General features: G+C 39.1%; 2 protein-coding genes across 2 annotated transcripts in view; both read left to right on the top strand.

Annotated features, from left to right (window-relative positions):
• The window catches only part of LOC103389987 (electrogenic sodium bicarbonate cotransporter 1-like), a 36,821-nt gene extending 22,946 nt beyond the window's left edge, over nucleotides 1-13,875 (top strand). The window contains exons 13-26 of the mRNA XM_008325658.3: nucleotides 681-814; nucleotides 1,781-2,043; nucleotides 3,157-3,209; nucleotides 3,313-3,498; nucleotides 4,403-4,516; nucleotides 5,028-5,189; nucleotides 5,994-6,172; nucleotides 7,118-7,190; nucleotides 7,628-7,696; nucleotides 10,581-10,754; nucleotides 10,846-11,010; nucleotides 11,156-11,249; nucleotides 12,106-12,179; nucleotides 12,277-13,875. Of these exons, the coding sequence (XP_008323880.1) occupies nucleotides 681-814; nucleotides 1,781-2,043; nucleotides 3,157-3,209; nucleotides 3,313-3,498; nucleotides 4,403-4,516; nucleotides 5,028-5,189; nucleotides 5,994-6,172; nucleotides 7,118-7,190; nucleotides 7,628-7,696; nucleotides 10,581-10,754; nucleotides 10,846-11,010; nucleotides 11,156-11,249; nucleotides 12,106-12,149 (1,710 nt within the window). The 3' untranslated portion in view covers nucleotides 12,150-12,179; nucleotides 12,277-13,875. The remainder of the gene's footprint in view (nucleotides 1-680; nucleotides 815-1,780; nucleotides 2,044-3,156; nucleotides 3,210-3,312; nucleotides 3,499-4,402; nucleotides 4,517-5,027; nucleotides 5,190-5,993; nucleotides 6,173-7,117; nucleotides 7,191-7,627; nucleotides 7,697-10,580; nucleotides 10,755-10,845; nucleotides 11,011-11,155; nucleotides 11,250-12,105; nucleotides 12,180-12,276) is intronic.
• Nucleotides 13,876-20,987: 7,112 nt separating this feature from the next.
• LOC103390023 (neuropeptide FF receptor 2-like) lies at nucleotides 20,988-23,834 on the top strand. Its single transcript, XM_025062044.1, has 3 exons — nucleotides 20,988-21,569; nucleotides 22,403-22,502; nucleotides 22,592-23,834. The coding sequence occupies exons 1-3, from the start codon at nucleotides 21,242-21,244 to the stop codon at nucleotides 23,412-23,414; spliced, it is 1,251 nt and encodes a 416-aa protein (XP_024917812.1). The 5' UTR covers nucleotides 20,988-21,241; the 3' UTR covers nucleotides 23,415-23,834.
• Nucleotides 23,835-24,212: the final 378 nt, after the last annotated feature.

Genomic DNA, 24,212 nt, shown 5'->3' with positions numbered 1-24,212 from the left:
CTCCATACTCAGTATGTTTTAATCTAGGCTTAATTATGTCATTGTGTGTTTTTATTTTGAAGTTTTTATTTATTTGACCTTAATTACAGGTCAGTTTGAACTGGCGTGTTAACAGAAACACAGAGATTCCACCTGAGCTGATAAGCTTATTAGCAGCTGAGCAGCTCATTGGTCCATCTGTTCTGTCCCTGCTAACAAGGAAACCTGTCCTGTCAGACGCTTGTTCTTCCTGCTGCGTTGGCTTAACGCTGTTGTCCAGAAGTCGTGTTCATTCAGCTTCTCTGCAGCCAATGTGACTGAATTCCAGCAGAGCAGCTGCTGGAATTCATCACTCCAAAACACTGAAGTGCAGCTGAATATGTCACACCTCTTTATCCCTTTGCACCGAGTGCCCTTTACGGGAAAAAAAATAAAAAAAGATGTGCTGAAAGTAAACAGGACTTTCCTGACGAGCCAGAAATACAGCTGTGTGTGATGTGTGTGTGTGTGTGTGGTCAAAGCAATGATTCCAGCTGAGCAAGCGGAATTATGTCACTGACGTTTTCACACCTAAACAGTTGTTGTCTAAACAGTTACACTCACGGCTGGACTAATGTGAGACTAATCGCTGATAATAAGCTACGTTAGAGCTTCATGTGTGGTAATTTGTGTGTGTGTGTGTGTGCGTGTGTGTGTTGCAGGGAGTGTTGGAAAGTTTTCTGGGCACGGCGCTGACGGGAGCAGTGTACTGTCTGCTGGCTGGACAACCGCTGACGATTCTCAGCAGCACAGGCCCGGTGCTGGTGTTTGAAAGACTCCTATTCAACTTCAGCAGGTGAGCACCTTCTGACCCAACCTATGTCAAAGGTCAAACATTACCCCCTCCCTCCTGCCCTCCTGCCCTCCTGTCCCAGTGTAAGGATACAGATGTGTGTATTACAGTTGTCGTCCCTTCATCGCAGAAAAAAAAAAAAAAAAAAAACAGTCCCTCCCTACTACCAGTGAGCTTCAAATGTAACCTGTGTTGGGAACCACCGCCCTAAAGACAAATTAAATCAAACTCACTGATTTCATCTCCTGCAGGGGGCATCACAAACATAGCTGCCATTTTTTTTTTTTTTTTGGATAATCTAAATGGTGACATAATTTAAGTTAAGTTAAAATTTCCAATTTATTATTTGTCTAAAATGTAAATATTGTGGCAGGAGTGGATTGTCACAGTTATCAACTTGAGTGTTCATTTCCTGTTTGTCTTTGTCGTCAGTTTACATCCTGATTTACTGCAGCATCAACTTTTCACATATTTTATTTGAGAAATTGACTAAAGACAAAGTTCTTTAAACCCAACTGTCAGTTATTTATTAAACTGAATCACCAAAAACTCACACCAAAAGCCATGTGTGAAAATATTTTCATAATTCCACATAATGTTTACCAAGAGCGTGGTAAACACCAACTGTATCTCTGCTTTACTTCGTTCACTTCCTGTCTCAGAGAGACCGTCTTCTAACATTACCCCACACAGCGCTGATTGTGTTCCGTGATCAATAATTCACTCTCATTTCATTTTAAACCATGACTGAAGAATGTCATGGTGTCCATGTCTCTGCGAATGTTTCCATGTCCTTAGAGAGGCCGCTGCAGGTTCACACAGTCCAGTGTGAAGGTCCACCTGTGGGTGTTTGAAAAAAACCAAAACAAACAAACGCACTTTTGTAATCATTAAAGTTAAATCCCAAACAAATCTCACTCTTATGACGTAACAAAAATCTGTTCTGACCCAAAACTCTTCTCTCTTCAGAGACAACAGCTTCGACTATCTGGAGTTCCGGCTGTGGATCGGTCTGTGGTCGGCGTTTTTCTGCCTGGTGTTGGTCGCGACGGACGCCAGCTTCCTGGTGCAGTACTTCACCCGTTTCACCGAGGAGGGTTTCTCTGCGCTCATCAGCTTCATCTTCATCTACGACGCTTTTAAAAAGATGATAAAGCTGGCCCACCACAACCCCATCAACAACAACTTCGACCCCGAGCTTGTCACGCTCTACGACTGTCGATGCATGCCCCGTACGTAAGACCCAGACAAAGTCTGGTCGTGAGCAGTGGTTGAGGAATTCTAATCCTGACCACCGTTCCTGTCATAGCACCATCTAGAGTCAGGAAGCCTTTTTATTATTATTTATTTTGTTTATCAGCCACAGATCTCAATCCACACTGCACTGACGGAAACTGTTTCACTGAGATATTTTCATCTTTTATTTTTATTTATTATTTAGACTCAACTATATGCAGTCACACCAGTGGATTTTTTTGATCTTTTTCATGAATCAGAAAACATTTTATAAGCTATCTAGAGCTTTACACGTTATATTCATAATAATTTCTTTTGTCACGCATAACACGCATATATTTATTTATCCTGAATTTATTTATTAATTTGAAAAATTTTAAATATTTATTTTTTTTCGTTACTTAAAAAAAACACTCCCGTCACGTTTTATCTTGTGCAGCCCACAGTAGCAGCGTTTGAACCCTGAGGGGTGCGTGCACCACGCTTTGGGAACCCCTGCTGTAGACATTCTCAGTTACCTTTAATATGTCACCACACATAAGTATTGAGACAATTTTCAACATTTTATCCATCAAGTTACTCAATACTGCACATGTATAATTCATACATCCACACAGCTAACACGTTCTATTAGCTTTTGCTAATATGTAACTATAAAAGTTAGCCTCACTGAATTCATAGGTGCAGTGGTCTGGTAGAACAATCTGTCTGAGTCTGGATGGTTAAAAAGTAACAAAACATCTAGAAACTACCGACGAAGGCATCCAACTTTTTCAGTTCACTCCTTCACTCTCAGCTAAGTCGCTAATGAGAGGAAACAGACGGAGAGAAGGCTGAGAAATGGGAAAATCCCACACATTAAAAGTGGTAAAACCTCTGGTCCACACGGTCGGAGATGAACCGTCTTACCTTGTCTGTTTCACTGTCTCGACAGTGCAGATAACACCTGATAGGAGATCACAGCATCTGTTTATTTTCTCAGCAACTCTGTTTCCCAGTCACAAATGACTTGACAGGATTGTTCAGCACCGATTGGTTAAAGTGTAACTGTGATTAATGCAGCTGTTGTCACTGATCTGAGGAGATAACTGTAGCTTTCTTTTTTTTAGAAAACTCGTCACAGGTCCTTGACGTTTCTCCGTGGACAAATAGTACCGACGTGGTATGTAGTGTCCTCTAAACTGTTGCCACATTCTGACATCCATTCACTGACATGAACAGCTTTTTGCATGGTTGATTAAACGTTTACGTCATGACACGTGCAGCCAGGAAACGCCACCTGGGAGTCTCTGACCAGGCATCAGTGTCTGGAGTTTGGAGGGAAGCTGGTGGGAGAAAGCTGTGGCTACGTGCCTGACATCACCCTCATGTCCATCATCCTGTTCTTCGGCACCTACATCTGCTCCATGGGTCTGAAGAAGTTCAAGACCAGCCGCTACTTCCCCACCACAGTGAGTGAAGCGTCCGGTGCACGGACCGTCAGGTCGACAGACGGCCTGCACAAAGCCAGTCGAGTTACTTACACATAAACATATGTGTGTATATATATGTGTATATATATATATATATATATGTACGTGTGTGTGAATATATATGTGTGTACACATGTATGTATGTATATATATTTATATGTATGTATGTATGTATGCATATATATGTATATATATGCATACATATAAATAAATATATATATTGTCTAATGTAAATGACAGAGGTGTACTTGTCCAAGTACTTGCTAAACACAATTGACTGTCCAGTTTAGTTGAGAGGCTCAGGTGACGGAGGATGGGGGGGGGAGGCTCATGTTTCACATGTTAAACAACATCTAAGTCTCTCAGATCTAAACGCCGGCTTAACTCAAATCAGTGTGTTACTCGTGTTTTCATCAGGCTTGTGTCTGGCTGATAAAAAAAACTCGCCACAAAGTACAAACGATGGCGAAACTGTGATAAGGACAAATGGACATGTTTTGCCAATAGATTTGTAAAAAATAAAAAAAAACACCTTTTCATCCTTTTAGAATCACTTTAAAAGAATCAGAGAACAAAGGTCACGGCAGGACATCAAAGAACATATAGATTATCATTCTTAGGTAAAGCTCAGTGCACATTTGTACGACTCTCTAAACAGCTGTGTTTACGTACGTCTGCGCAGTATCTGCTTGGATTGCACTTTCACTACTGAATGTGCTCAATCAGCAAGTAAAATTATCACCCGTGTTTATCTAAAAATATTTTGCGGGTGAAGAATGGCTTTGTATTCTTTGTTGAACACACAGTGAAAAATGTCAGCGTTGCTCGTGCTTCTTTGTCCTTCTAACGCCCCCCCCTCCCCCCAAATGTTTCCTGATTCCAGGTAAGGAAGCTCATCAGTGACTTTGCCATCATCCTGACCATTCTCCTCTTCTGTGGCGTGGATGCCTTGATTGGCGTGAACACTCCGAAGCTCATTGTGCCCAGTGAATTTAAGGTACCTGCAGCAAACTGGTCTTGAGAAATCAGTCCTTATTTTGTAAAATCACCTCAAAATGATCACTCTGAGGACACGTGCACCATGCTTAAATCACGGCGACACCGGTTTCTCTTCCCATTAGTCATTCTTTCAAATCCCAGCATAAGGTGCAGTGTCCTGTGTAGCATATCAGCCGAAACTAAAACTGAATCATTCCAGGGCTCAAATGTTCCTCTGCCAGTGTTGAGACCTTGCTTTTCTCTCCACTAACAAAGGTAATGATGGGGTAGAGGAGCGAGCACCTGCATCAAATAACCAGTTGATTATAGGTGATGGGAGAACACAGGATGCTTGTGTTAGTGTGAGAACAGAGGCAGCTTTGTCTGACCACAGGTCTGCCTTCTCTGACCTCTCTCTCATGTCATGATGTACCCGCAGAATCACATTTAATATCCTGATGTCCTCGTCCAAGTCTGTGCCATGTGAAAATACTTTGGACTCTCTGACTCTATTTTTTTTTTTTTTGTAGCCCACAAGTCCACTGAGAAGCTGGTTTGTTTTTCCATTTGGAGGAAACCCCTGGTGGGTGTACCTGGCAGCCTCACTGCCCGCCCTGCTGGTCACTATTCTGATTTTTATGGATCAGCAGATCACTGCTGTGATCGTCAATAGGAAGGAGCATAAACTGAAGGTTGGTGCAGCAGTAATGATTATTATATATATATATGTATATATGTATGTATGTATATATATGTGTATATGTATATATATATATATATATATATGTATATATATATATATATATACATATATATGTGTGCATATATATATATATGTATACAGTATATTTACAAACATGTGGTTTGTACACTTTTAATACACACAAAACTGGGTGCCGTTACATACAGCCCACTTCTTCTGTTTCATGAGTAGATCAGTCCAGGACACAAAGTACTGAATGATGTACTAAAGCAGACCTGGGCAAACTACACCCCGTGGCCCACATACAGCCCACTGGGCTTCCTAATCTGGCCCGCTAAATGCTGGTTTTAGCTATGGTAAAGTTTGATCTCAATCCTTCTGTTTCATGCATTGCAATGAATTGACTGTAATGTCAGTTGATGCAACTAGATGGCGGCATACACCAACTGTGCCACATTCTTTTTGAAGGTTTAGGTTTAGAACATTTTGAAACATTTTATTTGGTCCAGCATTCAACATCCAACCAATACTGAACGGACCTGACGATCAGATTTTGGACCTCATTTTGGGCCTTGAGCCAAGATGTTCTAGCCACAACTGATCTATAGTAGTAGAATCTAGCATTGAAATCACTAGATCACTGAAAGCTCAGTCAGCCTCACAAGGACACCATATTATACCATTGTGTCCAACTGTGGAGGTTTACTCCAGACTGACAATGCAGGGTTAATAACCTGAAATATAAAGACACGTCTGTGATTAAACTGTCTGTGTTTGTTTTGTCTCCTGTCAGAAAGGTGCAGGCTATCACCTGGACCTCTTCTGGGTTGCCATTCTGATGATTGTCTGCTCCTTCATGGGTCTGCCGTGGTATGTGGCAGCTACTGTCATCTCCATCGCTCACATCGACTCCCTGAAAATGGAGACCCAGACGTCAGCTCCTGGGGAGCAGCCCAAGTTCCTGGGGGTCAGGTAAAAAAACAAAACTGCCAAAGTTGCGTTTATGGTCTAGTGCAGGCATGGGCAAACTAAGGCCCGGGGGCCCGATGCGGCCCGTTCACCTTTTTAATCCATCCTGATGCGGCCCGTTCAGCTTTTTAATCCATTCTGCCAAATGCAATACCCTCGTATCACCAATAGATGGCGTAGAAATGATAAAAGAATTTTACCCCCCCCGGGCTTATGGGTGATGATGTTTATGGTAACCATACACTGGAAATGAAGTTAGAGAAATAGTATTGGGAATGCTCACACATGTACATGTTATACACACATGGATCTCAACCACTGCGTTAAACTCATCGAGTTACCATTAGTACACTCCTTAGTCTACAGACTTTACCATTAGTACACTCCTTAGTCTACAAACTTCCATTTTTGGGGAAAAAAAAAAATTGTGCCAAAGTCTGGCCCACGGGCCTCATCTTTGACGTATATACCATAGAGGCTTATATAGACTGGAAACTTTAACTGCCCTCTCTTTGTATCTGTGCATTTGATGATCATTATTTGGTTGTTAGTGATAACAAAGTTTGTCTTTTAGCAGAGTGTGGCTTTTAAAAGCATATTAAAAAACATTTAAATTACAATATATATCACCAGTTCTATGTAAAAACTTGAGTTGATATTATGTAATTAACATATAGTTCAACATACTGATGGTATTACAGTATAAATAAAAACTTAATGATCATTTTTGCAGAATAAACAGCAAAATATATGTATACGAAAACACAGTTTCATCTATGACACAGAAAAGTACTATGAAGACAGGACAGTGAAACAGAATAAGAACTGCTAAGGCACAGCTATGACGAAGATGAGTCTGGAAATTCCAACTTTTTTCCACTTGTCTCGATGACGTAATGCCATGGATTGATTGTTGTTGTTTTTCCCTCTTTCCATTCTTCACTGCAGGGAACAAAGAGTCACTGGCATCTGTGTCTTTCTCCTCACAGGACTCTCCGTCTTCATGGCTCCCATCCTAAAGGTAGAGCCTGTAAATTCTTCCGCAGGATTAGCATCAGTGTCTGTTTCTTTTATAACCAGATCACATCAGGCCTGTTTTAATCCAGAGTAATTAGAAACCTGAACACACTGAACTGATGTGAAGTGAAACCAACACTTTTTATTTCTGTTATCACTGCTGACAACCGTCTTTTTCTTGTTGGTTCACCCATAAAAGCTGCCAAAAAAAAAAAGAAACCCAGGGATGAATGGTGCGGGTGCTCCCTCTAGTGGACATTATTGTGACTCTCTCCTAGTTCAGTTCTACACATTGAATTCGAGATTTGTTCAATTTGTTGTTAGTTTTCAAAGAACATACAACATATCTTAGATTTTATTTCTGCTCTTATATGACCTTAAAAAACTTTCAAGTCCAATTAAAATCATTTTTTTATTCTATGTTTTTTTGTCCTCCCTCAGTTCATCCCCATGCCTGTTCTCTACGGTGTGTTCCTCTACATGGGCGTGGCATCACTTAATGGAGTTCAGGTAGGTTAAAGTCCTTAATTTAGGTCAGCAATTTTAATCACAGCCAATTATTATTCCAAATTCAAAAGGGAATAATTGAGTAATTACATAGTAATAACCTCAAATGTAATCAGTGTTTCTTTCTTTTTTTTTAATGTGACACGTTGGATGAGCTATTGACACGTAGTCACCGCTGGTGGAAGTTGACAGACACTCACTAACATGCAAATTAATATAACATTGTGTGTGAGCAACAGACCTTTATAAAAACAAACAAATATAATGAAATAAAAATAAATAATTGAAGTGAAAAAAGTAAAAAAAAATCCTGTTATTTTTTGTGTAAATGCAACAATGATGAGTGAGCGTTATCAGCCCTGATATATATGTACAGTATATGTGTATATATGAACATATATGTATGTGCATATATGTATCAACATATATGCGTCAACATATATGCATGTGCATATATGTGTCAACATATATGCATGTGCATATATGTGTCAACATATATGCATGTGCATATATGTGTCAACATATATGCATGTGCATATATGTGTCAACATATATGCATGTGCATATATGTGTCAACATATATGCATGTGCATATATGTGTCAACATATATGCATGTGCATATATGTGTCAACATATATGCATGTGCATATATGTGTCAACATATATGCATGTGCATATATGTGTCAACATATATGCATGTGCATATATGTGTCAACATATATGCATGTGCATATATGTGTCAACATATATGCATGTGCATATATGTGTCAACATATATGCATGTGCATATATGTGTCAACATATATGCATGTGCATATATGTGTCAACATATATGCATGTGCATATATGTGTCAACATATATGCATGTGCATATATGTGTCAACATATATGCATGTGCATATATGTGTCAACATATATGCATGTGCATATATGTGTCAACATATATGCATGTGCATATATGTGTCAACATATATGCATGTGCATATATGTGTCAACATATATGCATGTGCATATATGTGTCAACATATATGCATGTGCATATATGTGTCAACATATATGCATGTGCATATATGTGTCAACATATATGCATGTGCATATATGTGTCAACATATATGCATGTGCATATATGTGTCAACATATATGCATGTGCATATATGTGTCAACATATATGCATGTGCATATATGTGTCAACATATATGCATGTGCATATATGTGTCAACATATATGCATGTGCATATATGTGTCAACATATATGCATGTGCATATATGTGTCAACATATATGCATGTGCATATATGTGTCAACATATATGCATGTGCATATATGTGTCAACATATATGCATGTGCATATATGTGTCAACATATATGCATGTGCATATATGTGTCAACATATATGCATGTGCATATATGTGTCAACATATATGCATGTGCATATATGTGTCAACATATATGCATGTGCATATATGTGTCAACATATATGCATGTGCATATATGTGTCAACATATATGCATGTGCATATATGTGTCAACATATATGCATGTGCATATATGTGTCAACATATATGCATGTGCATATATGTGTCAACATATATGCATGTGCATATATGTGTCAACATATATGCATGTGCATATATGTGTCAACATATATGCATGTGCATATATGTGTCAACATATATGCATGTGCATATATGTGTCAACATATATGCATGTGCATATATGTGTCAACATATATGCATGTGCATATATGTGTCAACATATATGCATGTGCATATATGTGTCAACATATATGCATGTGCATATATGTGTCAACATATATGCATGTGCATATATGTGTCAACATATATGCATGTGCATATATGTGTCAACATATATGCATGTGCATATATGTGTCAACATATATGCATGTGCATATATGTGTCAACATATATGCATGTGCATATATGTGTCAACATATATGCATGTGCATATATGTGTCAACATATATGCATGTGCATATATGTGTCAACATATATGCATGTGCATATATGTGTCAACATATATGCATGTGCATATATGTGTCAACATATATGCATGTGCATATATGTGTCAACATATATGCATGTGCATATATGTGTCAACATATATGCATGTGCATATATGTGTCAACATATATGCATGTGCATATATGTGTCAACATATATGCATGTGCATATATGTGTCAACATATATGCATGTGCATATATGTGTCAACATATATGCATGTGCATATATGTGTCAACATATATGCATGTGCATATATGTGTCAACATATATGCATGTGCATATATGTGTCAACATATATGCATGTGCATATATGTGTCAACATATATGCATGTGCATATATGTGTCAACATATATGCATGTGCATATATGTGTCAACATATATGCATGTGCATATATGTGTCAACATATATGCATGTGCATATATGTGTCAACATATATGCATGTGCATATATGTGTCAACATATATGCATGTGCATATATGTGTCAACATATATGCATGTGCATATATGTGTCAACATATATGCAGGTGCATATATGTGTCAACATATATGCAGGTGCATATATGTGTCAACATATATGCAGGTGCATATATGTGTCAACATATATGCAGGTGCATATATGTGTCAACATATATGTATGTGTGCATAATATACACTTTTTAGTGTGTTTATGCTATATGTGTGTAAATATATATATTTGAATATAGTAGTATAGTTTTATTTTTATTGAAATGAACGAATCTTCAGCCACTGTGTCAAGTAGAATAGATGTTTGTCATTACACTTTAACAGTGTGGTTAAAAAACAACTCTATTAACGTTAGCTTGTGATGAAGCAAACATTAACAGACTAATCTGTCCGTATCAGTTCATGGATCGCCTCCTGCTGGTCCTGATGCCAGCCAAACACCAACCCGACCTCATCTACCTGCGACACGTGCCCCAGAGACGCATCCACCTCTTCACCTTCATCCAGGGCCTGTGTTTGGCTCTGCTCTGGATCCTCAAGTCCACAGTGGCTGCCATTGTCTTCCCTGTCATGGTAAAAAAACCAAAAACCTCCAGGACATAAAAAAAAAAACCCTTGGATTTCTGGGCAGAGGATCTAACCAAAAGACTTCTTTGTTCTGTAGATCTTGGCACTGGTGGCTGTGCGCAAGGCCATGGACTACGTGTTCTCCCAGCATGACTTGAGCTACCTGGACGACGTGATCCCTGAGAAAGACAAGAAGAAGAAAGAAGACGAGAAGAAGAAGAATAAGAAGAAGAAGGGAAGCATCGACAGTGACGCAGACTTTGTGAGTGAACCACATTTAAATAAAAACAAATAAAAATGGTATGCACATGACCATTTTTGGACAGTTAGTTTTATATGTAGCTTTGACTGTGAAGCTTTAACGTGTGGTGAAATCCCTCTGTTGATGTGACTCCCTCCTCCCACAGTCTGACTACCCCTACCACGACAAAGTCCCCAGTATAAAAATCTCCATGGATATGATGGAGAAGGAGCCCATGCTGGGGGATAAGTCCTTGAATAGTGAGTACTAGTCCGTGTTTGCTATGCTAACATCCGCCTTCATCTTTAATGCATATGGTCAGATTACACCGGCTGTAAAATGAGGGTCTCAAAATCTGTGATAGGCCTCGGAGCTACAACTGTCACTGAGAACGTTTAAAGAACCACCACAACATCGCAGAATGTTTGTTTTTCTGAATTAAATCACCAGCAAATCAATTATATTGTACATTACATTTATTTTTCCTGTCTGAACTTGTACTTGAAATAATTCTCAGTGCCAAACAAAACTATTGATCATATTCTAACACAGCGGTGAAGACGAACGTCGTAATAAAGTTTGACCAGGCGTGGGCTAATGTTTTGACTCGCGGGCCTAAAATTGAACGGTGTTGGGGAGGGGCAGGAGCAGATAGATGGAGTGTTCATGTGAACTAAGATAAATAACATGTAAAAGTCATGCATGAAGACTAAAATGCTTTGATCATTTTTGATTCCATCTATTGGCGAAATGTGGGTATTGCAGGGAAAAGGCAGTAGTACATATAATGATCATCTAAATAAATTATGTAATTTGGGAATGTTTCGCAGGCTGTATTAAAAAGCTGAATGGGCCGCATCCAGGCCCCGGGCCTTAGTTTGCCCATGCCAAGGTAGTTGAGTGAGAGCCAGATGTGGCCTGCAGGCCAGATTTTGAGACCCCTATTTCAGGATCATCGTGCCTCTTTCTCCAGCTGCTGCTGCTGCTGTTTTTACTTTTATTTTTACAGCCTGATGAACGACAAAGCAACTTTTTCTGTCACCTCAGCCGCTGATCCGTGTTTGTCACGTCCATTTTTGGTAAAGCCAGATTCTCTCTCTCTCTCTCCCCCTTCAGGTGATGAGTCGCAAAACATCCTTAACCCACATTCGCCGTGCTGAGCATTACTTTGAATCTCCCACCGTGGCCGAGTGAGTAGCAGCCTGGTCTCACTCTCTCAGGATGGAGTCGTACTTCATGGTCACCACATTTACTTCATGCTGTACTGTTCTTCCTGTTTCCATTCAGTCTTGAGAGGAGTTCCTGCACAAAATGTCCGCCTCCGATTCGAAAAGGCTCCAAGGACAACGGTTTCTTCTGGAAGATGGCCTCAGAAACCCACTTGTAAAAAGAAAAACACTACATGACAAAAGGTGAACTTCTGCCCCCCTGTGGTACTGACTGGGACAGGGTGGAGGTTTCCCTTTTTGAATTGAAACATTTTGTTGGTACTGACTTTGTTTTGTTTCCTCTTCACCTGCGGGCTTTTCCCACAGGAAACCAAAAGGGCTTATTCAAGTCACCAGTATGCAGTTTTTTATGAGTACATATCTTCATACTTAGATGTACAATAATCCATGGAGCGTATTACTTGATGTATATAGAGGATTCAGTAGAAAATAGAAATGGTTTTACAAAAGGCACAATAGTTTTTTTTAACAATACAAATATCCAAACATGTTTAAATAGTCTCTCTCTAACTTCAGCAGCCTCAGATGTTTTTTAAAGTAGATTTTTCAAAATTTCTTCTGGAACCTCAACTACTGCCATTTGAAATATTCACCATTAAGAGCTGTTGACGCATGTGACACGGCCTCCGTTCTGTAGTAAACAAAGGGCTGCCGAAGGTCGGCCATGTTGGTTCATCACCAGCAATTCATTCTCTGCTGAAGGTCTAACGTTCAAACAAAATATCAACTGGAACTTCTTTTTTTTTTTGTTAAATGATTTGCTTCCACTTTTGTTAGAGCAGTAATCCACTAACTATTTCTTCTTCTACTGTATTTCAACATCTGTGATGCAAACCTTTTTTCGTGTTCTCTCCTGCCGACAGTGCGTGGGATCTTTAAACCTCGTTCCCTCCTTTTTAAACTGACGCTTAAGATATTTTTATTTTGTAAATGTGAAATATTTATGATTTTAACTTTGTGATTTCTAATTTCAACAAATAATCACTTTTGTTGTAATCCTCAAGCAACGACAATCGGAAAGAAGTACCACTTCTGACCACACGATAATCACAACATTTTGAAAAGGTGACAGATTTAAATTTTAAATATTAAACGCAGTCAGAATTCAACACTCGACAGTTGTTGTTTTTTACGTTAAATTTAATGTGATCTTATTTGAAATTGTTAATGAAGTAAACAATCATATATTTGTTTTTTAGTGTTTGTGTGTTTTTGTTTTTTTTGGGGTTTTTTTTTTTGTTATTGAGTTACTGCAATGTTTTGTTTTTTTAATCCTGGAAAAAGAACTACTGCAATACTGTGTTCAGTGAAGAAACGTGTACGGCAAACACATTTTCATCAGCGTGTCTGTCCAGAGTTGTTGTTGTTGTTGTTGGTTTCCAGATGAGGGCTTGGTAATCATGCTGACTTAGTTAATAATCCACTAGGTGACACTGTGAAGATCAGAAATGTTGACCACCTTGTCTTTCCTGTGTGATGTGTATTCTGATTTTTATTATGAGTATTATGATTTATCTCTGAATCTCAATCCTATACCAGCATCTTTGGAGTAATTTCTAAAATTAAGAAGTTACTGAGAAGGAAACGGATGAAAGTGGGAATCTTTTTTTTATGCAGTAGCATTTTGAACAAGAGCAATAAACCAATGATTCTTAAATATTGTGTGTGTTCGCCTGCGTCCGTGTGTTCATTTTCACAGACCTTTTTAATTTGACCGCCTCTTTTAGGTAAATCGCAACTTAGTCTCAATTTGGTGAATCTAACTGTCTTAAATGAAGTTTTCTTTTCGTCAACAAACTATCGAGTCTTTTAACAGCGGAATTTAAATGTAGTTGTCTTCTCTAGTGTGTGTCTCATATTCACAGTTATAAAGTTTACTGAAGTCTATTCATCGTTTATAAAAAATAATTTACATTTACAGTTCTATTATAAAGATACATTGTGTTCCATGCTTTAAGATATTTTGCTGAAAAGGCGTTTTCTTTGTCTTTTCTTGTTACTTTTTTCACGTTACAAGTAAATTGAACTAAATATAGCTGTCATTGGGCGAGGCCACATACATATATAGACAATTCATACAAACCTATAGTCACTTCAGAGTGAAGATTTGATTTAGGATTAGAGAAGTCCCTGATCGTCTCAACGGACTACAGCGATGTAGAATGGCTAATAAACTCTTGACCAAGATTTGAGAAAAATACTCTAATAATCTCACCTTCAGAGTATGAGTAATAATTACTTAAAAACCCATTATCCCTCCCTGTACATTTGAACCATGACTACGATGAGCATTAACAAAAGACTTGTCTGATCACACAAGACTAAATAACTAGTGCATGAATTGTCTGATCCACTGAGTTGTAAAAGCTCGACCTGGTACAGACGAAGATGTTTCTGCATGAAACATGACATCAGCTGTGAAAGTTTCAGACATCTGAGGCCGAGAGAAACAGAAGAAAATAAAAAAACACCTGCGCAGTGATGCAATCCTACACAACAGTACAAGTTTCTTTGAAACTTGTGTCTCTTGGTGTCGGAAAAATGTCGAGTGAGTGAGTGAGCGGTGTGTGAGGTCGAATTTTTATAATCTTTTAAATCCCATTTAGTAAAAAAACGAATAAAATGCCTAATTTTGCAACATATTTTATCGCAATGTTTGTTATATATTGTTAAGTATATAGTATAGGACTATGTAAATATAAATATGTATTTATATATACTGTACATGCCTGTATATTTATATATGTATGTGTATACGTAGATATATATATACATTCTTATATATTTATATATGTATGTGTATACGTAGATATTTATATACATTCTTATATATTTATATGTGTATATATATTTATATATATTAATGTGTGTATATACTGTATGTACAGTATGTTTATATATATAATGTTTTCTCTTACAATTTAATATGCATCAATATGAATTATTCAAATGTAAGGGTTAAAAAAATCTTCTTCGCACACCTTTTGTAATCATCGTGTGTCTTGGACCTTTGTGATTTACTCGTGTATACAATGCAATGCGATGTAATATTCACTGTACGCAACCTGTCTGAACTCTTTCATCACAGCACATTCATCAGAGAGCCCATTGTAGTGAAAATGTCTTTTTTCTTTGCGTCACCAGACCATAGTACTCTGCACATCACAGTAAAGGATGGGTGTTCATTGTGTTTATAAGGAAATGTATATTCTTGTAAATAGAGGGATATGTATTTTAATAACAGCCAAGTTGAAAAGGAGCCATGGACCTAATCCACTGCAGGAAACCAGAGCCTCGGCTACGGCAGAAATCATTCCAGGGTATCATGGAAACTGACTCAAATCTTTTTGATCTATTTCTATTTAAAAGAAAAATATGCTAATTATTTGATTCATAGAGTTGATAAAAAAGAATTCTGTCAGGATGCTTTTGTAAAATAGCAGCAGCCTCCCTGGATTAGTTGCAGCTGTGCTTCAAACACGTATACCAACTTAATTAACTGCACTGACAGCATCACTGTGTTCCCTCCCAGCACGAGGATCATTAGAAGGCGCTACACTGCCTTCTCACTCTGTGTGAGTTTCCCGTCACAGTGCTATCACAGCTCGTCCTCGGATCTGTGCACTGCTGACCCGTTCAGAATTATCTAGAATGAATTATACAGTGGGGCTTCGAGTCTAATCTGTTCCAAAACAGCACTTATATCTTGATCCACTCGTATCTAAATGGCATTTTCCTCATTAAAAATAACTAAAAACCAATTGAATAAAAATTTGTAAAGTCGTAACCTGGAAAACTCATAAAAATGTCACTTTGTATCTCAAAGCCCCACTGTATTTTCACTGCAAAAATATATTTACATATATACACACGTAAATATATGTAAATATATGCAAAAATATATGTACATTGACACGGTTAAACACACATGCCTTTTTTAATGGGTAAATAATATAAATGAATAAATATATCTTTCCCATCTTTCTTTCACTGTTCAACCTTTGCCATGGTTATGTGAAGCCGTACAGAGGTGGGCGTAGCATAATATTCAGGCTTGTTAACATTCAAAGGTCAGGAGGCAGGAACCAGAAGAAAGAACCCAGCAGTGTTCGGTCCTTCAGTTTTTCTTGAAACAGAGCATCTTGCTAGCATTTCGTTTAGACGTTAAGGGACCGTTTTATACTAGAAGTTTCTTATCATCGGACAATGCGGGAGGTTTTGCCTTGACATGTTTTGATGGTGAACTCCTTTGTAACTGCCACGTCTTCTCAGCAGCGGTCTTTGCTAAGTCTCCAAGGACATGGTCAACGGTCAATATTAGCCAGGCGAGCATGGCTTCATAAGAATAGCTGATACAGTCATGTCAGAATCAGAACCAGAACCTATACAAAAATCAGAACCAGAATCAGAACCAGAACCAAAACCAGAATCAGAACCAAAATCAGAACCAGAACCAGAATCAGAACCAGAACCAGAACCAGAATCAGAATCAGAACCAGAACCAGAACCAGAATCAGAACCAGAACCAGAACCAGAATCAGAATCAGAACCAGAACCAGAACCAAAATCAGAACCAGAACTAGAACCAGAACCAGAACCAGAACCAGAACCAGAACCAGAATCAGAATCAGAATCAGAACCAGAACCAGAACCAGAACCAAAATCAGAACCAGAACTAGAACCAGAACCAGAACCAAAATCAGAACCAGAACTAGAACCAGAACCAGAACCAAAATCAGAACCAGAACTAGAACCAGAACCAGAACCAGAACCAGAACCAAAATCAGAACCAGAACTAGAACCAGAACCAGAACCAGAACCAGAATCAGAACCAGAACCAGAACCAGAATCAGAACCAGAACCAGAATCAGAATCAGAACCAGAACCAGAACCAAAATCAGAACCAGAACTAGAACCAGAACCAGAACCAGAACCAGAACCAAAACCAAAACCAAAACTAGAATCAGAGCCAGAATCAGAACCAGAATCACTTATATTGCCCAAGTATGAACACATACAAGGCTTGAATCCAGCTTTACACAGCTGTAGAAAGAAACTAGACGATGAGTTCCATCAAGAAGATGAAGAATAGGAAACATACATACATACATTCCTACATTCCTACATATATACACGCATAGTCATGCGTCCTACGCATAGCATATCCATTTTGTTTTTGTTTATTTTTCTGGGTTTTGAATTTGAAAAAAGTATGAAGACAACACCAGCCCAGCAGAACTCTTCCAGGGACCACATTGATCTGCATTATGTCGTCTTTGTGGAAAGGTAAAAAGATAAATTGTTGCGTTATACAGAAAAGTTGAACCTTCCTAAAATGTTTCGAAAATAAAAGTCCTAAAAAACATATTGTAGTTTGAATTTGGTAATTCACTGCAACAGGAAGTTTGTCTTCCTGCACTGAGAATGTAAATAGCCCAGTAATGATAGGCTGCAGGAGTCCTTAAGACAGTTTGTTGCTACATGCCCCTCTGCTCTGTTTACCTCCTTATTAAACTGTCTGCGGAGAGCTGCAGTCGTTAGCCTCCCTGCGGAGTTTAGAACTCAGCTCTGAGAACACGTTGACAGTGTGCCACCTTGCTTTGCACATTTATTATAATTACATATGTGTTTTTGTTTTCATCAGATCAGAACCTGTGATGGGGCAAAAGTCACTGGAGAAAACCTGTGCCGGGGACTCCCCCCCCCCCGGTTCTACAACACAACAGCAATAATTAGCGACGTGCTGTGAGGTGACGGAGACCGAATCGAATCAAAAACAGTGAATTTAACTTTTACAAAAACAAGAAGAATGATTACCTCAACGCACAGTCGGAAAAATAAATCACGGTGTGTTCTGATAAATGAGCCGCCGGGACCCAGAGGAAAATCACAGAAGTGGCTCATCTGATGTGAGAAATTACGGCCAATCACAGATCAGGGTTAAAAACCTCCGAGAACTGAGTCTTCTACAGGAGATTCGCTTGGCAATTAAATAGACTTTTTAAAGATAAAGATTAAAAAAATCTTCACTATGCATTTTTTGGCTGGTGCGACTTGTACTCCAGAACGACTTATAGTCCGTAAAATGTGTTCACGCTTAATGAATTTCTTTTCTGAACTTAAGAGAAGCCGTTGTCCTGCGCTCTGTGAGTCCGGTCGGACACAACGTACTGCATTTTAAGCTTGAGGTCATTCGGTGGAAATTAAAAACTTTTCCCCAAGTGTGTCTAATGAGGAAATTACTATTATTATACAGCTGAATAATTAATATATATATGTGTGTGTGCGTGTCTGTGTGTGTGTGTGTGTGTGTGTGTGTGTGTGTGAGAGAGAGAGCGAGAGAGCGCATGAGGCTAGGTGTGTTAATGCGTTGCCCTCGGCAAGAAAAAAGTTTTCACATTCTCCATATGAAACATTCCAATTGGTAAAATTTTCTTTTATTTTTTATTACTCGTATTGCCTTCTCTCGCTCTCTCTCTCTCTCCTTTCCTCTCTCTCCCTACCTCTCACTCTCTCTCTCTCTCTTTCTTTTGCAATTTTCATTAAAAAGAACAGGAATTCGAAGGTAACCAGATATTATAAGAAAATTCTTCAAATCAAATATTAAGTGAACTGACATTCTTATTAATATTACACACGATGGTTGGGTTCATTTTGAGTTGGAGAGAGATTTATTTACTTAAGGTTTCTGGCTGTAGCTACTTTTTAAATTAAATTATCCAGCAAACACCTGTAGGAGTTACCAGAAATAGAGGTTTATTTAAGGACAGCATCTGTTCATCATGGAAAGGTCTGAACTACAGCTTTACATTTGATCATAAAGTACCATAGTACCATAAAAACCATGTCATCTGCATAGATGTTTAGCATTGCAACTTGTCAGCCACTGTTGAAGAGATGGTGACAGTGTTGACAAGATCTCTGCTCTTAGTCTTCAAGTGTTGAAGAAAACATTTTGATGTTTTCATCCACACCACACAGAACTGAAGTACTTCATATGACAGAGTATGATGTACAAGAAACCTTTTTTGTTGTTTCCAGATCCCTGAGATCAAGGCCGTTTCCATTTTGAACCCAGTCGGAGTGCTGCTTCCAGGACTTAAATCCATCATCTCTCTTTAGATGAGATCTAACATTTAGAGATAAGAGGATTTTACCTTCAGCCGGACATGGATTATTAATGGGCTGGTGCACCGACACATCGTATGAACATCGGTATTGGCCGATGTTTGCCTCGCCAAATGAACTGCCATCGGTGGTGAATTATAAATATGTTAATCAGTCGTCGTCTAATCAGTCACACAAAAACTGCAGCCTTCCTTGTGGACAGACTGATGATACTGCCAAGTGCTTTCCACTTGACGTCTAATCAGCTGGCGGTGCAGAGGCTAATGCTAATGTTGGCCGCAGCCAACGTCAAAACAACCAAACGGGAAATCTTTTAAAAGTTGGTTTTTGTTAAAGGTTGTTCTGGTTTTGTGATTTTGTGCTTGAAATACAGTCGTTCAGGAATGTTTCTGTGGCATCGGCCAAGTTATTATTTGAAACATCACCATAGGTGCATCCTCCAATTACAACACTTCATCCTAAAGAAGGACTCGTGTTCTCCACGCAAACGTCACATTTTTGAGATGTGAGGAGCGTGAGGGGAAATAGGTGAGATATCATTTACGCAGGACCTGATGATGAGAGCAGGAGGAGCAGCTGAGGGGAGGATGGAAGCTCAGTAACCAATTGGTTGAGCTGTTGAGATATTTCTTTACACCTACTGTTCGACTGTGTGTGTGTGTGTGATGCACAAGACAATCTTTGGTGTCTTATTTCCAGCAGCCTCACCTTCGACCCACACTGGCACAGAAGGTGAGTGAAATAAAATGTTTAATTCACTCGACGCCCTCTGGCACATTCTGCTGCCAGCGCTTGAACTGCCCGCGCCGAGCCTCTCTCCTGAGTGACTCTGATCTCTCCTCTGTCATCTACAGCAGCTACAGCAGTCTCCTCCAGTGCACAGACGCACAGGAGATGGGAGCGCACGTTGTCTCCAGCTCTGAGCAGGTGGTATTTCTAAGAACCGCATACGCGTACCATCTGTAGGAGAAGAGAGGGGATACAGTCGGGACTCAAATTGTCAAATTGTCAGGTAAGAAAAATAACTTTGTTTTTTTACTGGATATTGTGAGTCTGCGTCTGTACATACAGCCGTGTGGATTTTCCTGTTGCGAGAGAGAATTTGATTTTCATTTATTTTTAATTCAATTCTGACATGTAATTGACACAAAAGTGTTACTGTGAAAACAAATAAAAATTTGTGTTCAGGGCTACATCCTTTGAATCATTTGTTTTAAAATAATTTAATTTTTTTAATTTAATGATTTTAAACCAAGCTGTACAGCAATCTGTCAGGCAAAAAGACGACACATTATTATTATTATTGTGATTGTATTATTATTGTAATTTTATTATTATTATCATTATTATTATTATTATTATTATCATCATTATTATTATTATTATTATTATCATCATTATTATTATTATTATTATTATTATCATCATTATTATTATTATTATTATTATTATTATTAGGATGTAACACAGAACTATAGACTATGGATCACTGAACAAACCCCGTCTGTTTCTGTTTTAACACACAAACCTGTACGCACAATTAAGAGAGAGATTTCAATTTGACTTTTCATTAGTAGAACTGGGTTCACATAATTGCTTTAATCAAACGACCAGTTGTGTGTTTTTTTTTCTTTTCTCCTCTGCTCTCTTGAATGACGTTGAGCCCAGCAGAGAGAAGACTAATTACCAATTGATTTCTTTTTCCTGGTCTGCAGAACTGCTTTCCATTAGAGTGTATTTGTGAACATATGACACTGCTACATTGAATGTATGACTGATTTGTAGTCAAAGACAGTACTGAAATCTATTCATATACGTATGGACTCCTGGGTTGAACGTATGCACCGAGGCTTGTCCTAATATCTCTCTGTTTGTATCTTGACTCAGGTATCACCATGACTCACAATCTGGTCACCAACACTTCATGGGAAGATCTCAACACTACTGATTCTTCAACGCTACAGGAGGGCGTCGTCCTCCACCAGAATGTCACCTTTGTTGACTTTTATCTCCATAAGTCCTCTGTGGCTGCCATCTTCACCATCTCCTACCTTCTCATCTTTCTGACGTGCATGGTGGGGAACAGTGTGGTGTGCTTCATCGTGCTGCGCAGTAAGAACATGCGTACGGTCACCAACATTTTCATTCTCAACCTGGCCATCAGTGACCTGCTGGTTGGTATCTTCTGCATGCCCACCACCCTGGTGGACAACATCATAACAGGTGTGTATGTTTGAGTTTGAGTTAATTCCACAACAACAAATTATGTTTAGGTGTGAAAGCTGAAGACCACGGTTAAAAACCTCTATGAATAATAAAGATGAGGAGCCACGTTGAACAAAGTCTTTAATAAAAACATTTCTTTTTAATATTCCAAACAACAGGAGAGTGTGGAATGCCTATGGGCTGCACAGAGGTACTGCACGGGTGTGTTTGAGATATTAATGACGTCAAACACTTGAAACTTGATTTTAATTACCATATTTTTCGGACTATAAGTCGTACTTTTTTCATCCTTTGGCTGCGTTTGTGAGTTATACACAGGTGTGACTTATACAGTATGTCAAATATATGTTTACATGTTTGTTATTTTCACACTGACTGCCGCTAGAGGGCACTGATGTGACTTGTACTCCAAAGCAACTTATAAATGTTTGTTTTTTCTTCTTTATTACACATTTTTTGGCTGGTGCGACTTATACTCTGCAGTGACTATAAGTCACTGGTGCGACTTATACTCTGCAGCGACTATAAGTCGGAAAAATAGGAATGTAGTAAACCATTAATTTTAATTACATTTAACTAAAAAAACCTTGCCAAATTGCATGTATTCTTTTGTATTACTTCCAAGTATTACTGTCCATTTTTTCTTATGGCAAACATATTCATCCAGAAGTGTTCTTTCTGGTCACCTGTAACCAAGAGGGCAATTAGAAAATACAAACTGAGGGTAGTGTCTCTGCTGATGAACAACACCATCCTGTGACCCATTAAAAATGACAGGCTTTGACGTGAAAATGGAAAATATTTATGCTTTTTCCTGGCATCTTTTGCAGGATGGCCATTTGGCAGAGTAGTGTGCAAGCTCAGCGGGATGGTTCAAGGCATATCTGTGTCAGCTTCCGTGTTCACTCTTGTGGCCATAGCTGTTGACAGGTGAGCTGACTTATTTTATTAGTAGTATTTCCTGTTGCCTTGTTTTTTATATTTTGTGCTTTTTCTCAAATCCTCTTTGTTCTTCGCAGGTTTCGTTGCATTGTCTACCCTTTCAAGCAGAAACTGACCATCGCTACCTCCAAGCTAATTATTGTCATTATATGGGTCCTGGCAGTGTTCATCATGTGTCCCTCAGGCATCATGCTCCAGGTCACACAAGAGCACAGGGTACGGATCGTGCTGAACCACAACAATACCCAACCGTTCTACTGGTGTCGGGAAAATTGGCCCAATCAGGAGATGCGAAAAATCTACACCACGGTTCTCTTCGCCAACATCTACCTCGCGCCTCTCAGCCTCATCGTCGTCATGTACACCAGGATCGGCTTTACGCTTTTCAAAACCACAATTCCTGTAATGAGGACCACGGGAAGTGTGTCTGCCGAAGGAAGTGGTAACAACAAACTGAACATCGAAGGACGGCACAAAATTTCCAGGAAGAAGAAAAGGGCAATTGTGATGCTGCTTCTCGTGGCCCTTCTCTTTGTTCTCTCCTGGCTCCCTCTGTGGACACTAATGATGCTGAGTGACTACGCCAGCCTGAAAGAACACCAGCATCGCATCATCAACATCTACGTGTATCCGTTCGCTCACTGGTTGGCCTTCTTCAACAGCAGCGTCAACCCCATTATCTACGGGTTCTTCAATGAGAACTTTCGCCGAGGATTTCAGGCAGCCTTTAAATTCCAGCTGTGTTCTGCTGACATGAAGCATCAGAAGACCTACTCCCACCGGATCAGAGGGAACGCTGTGGTTCCAATGCAGCCTGCGATAGTCAGCAGATCCTGTTCGAGAGTCAGGTCTGTGTCGATGAAGAATGGACAGTGCTCCTGTCAAGAAGAGGGAGTTTAGCTGGAAGAAATGAAAGCAAAGAACGAGGTCTGACCATGGAAGACCTGGAGAAGGTGATGAAGATCGAAACTGGACTTGAGGTGAAAAGACAAGACACTTTAAATGCCCATTTACGTAACAAATGACAGCGGAAAGTAGCGAAAATTCTTGTTTGTTTCAAGGGTGTACAAGGCCAGAAACTGTATCCACGGATGGAAAAGTCTTTACAGAACTGTCTCAGCCGTCATCCATGTAATCCATCTGTTCTTGTCAAGGTTAAAGGGCGAGTAAAAGCCAACCCTTAAAGAAAGGGGACGACCTTTACAGGTCACCCGTTCATGCCAGCCAATCAGAGCTTACCTCCAAAGGGGTTTCAATGAAACACACAGATGTAACAGTCCTGTAACAGGCGTGTGATAGTATTGGTGTGAAAACAACATTGCTGCTGTTGTCGTTGTTGTTGTTTTCCTTTTCTAGAACTCAGACCAAATTCCTCTTTTCACACTCGACATTCCGTGTGTTATCTGTGGACATCGGAGTAACGCCTGTAAACATGTGGCCCATTGTTTTATTTTTTAGTGGAGTTATTTGTTGGCTCCAGCTCCCTGCTGTGAGGAAACCGATGACTCCACTGGTTTCATTTCCTTTCACCATAGAGATGGAACAAAGACTATGACACCTTGTCTCCCTCTCCCCCCGTTACTCAGCCAGAGATTTTTCAATCTCACACTGTAATTAAATGGAACAATCTTTCTATATCCGATGTCAACATAAAAAAAACATCACTTAGTCCTGTTCTGGCACAGTTGGATCACCTGG

The sequence above is a fragment of the Cynoglossus semilaevis genome, chromosome 14 (genome assembly GCF_000523025.1).
Source record: "Cynoglossus semilaevis isolate Cse_v1.0 chromosome 14, Cse_v1.0, whole genome shotgun sequence".
NCBI classification, from domain to species: Eukaryota; Metazoa; Chordata; class Actinopteri; order Pleuronectiformes; family Cynoglossidae; genus Cynoglossus; species Cynoglossus semilaevis.
Note: the sequence above shows the minus strand (reverse complement) of the source record. Positions and strands in the feature narration are given on the sequence as shown.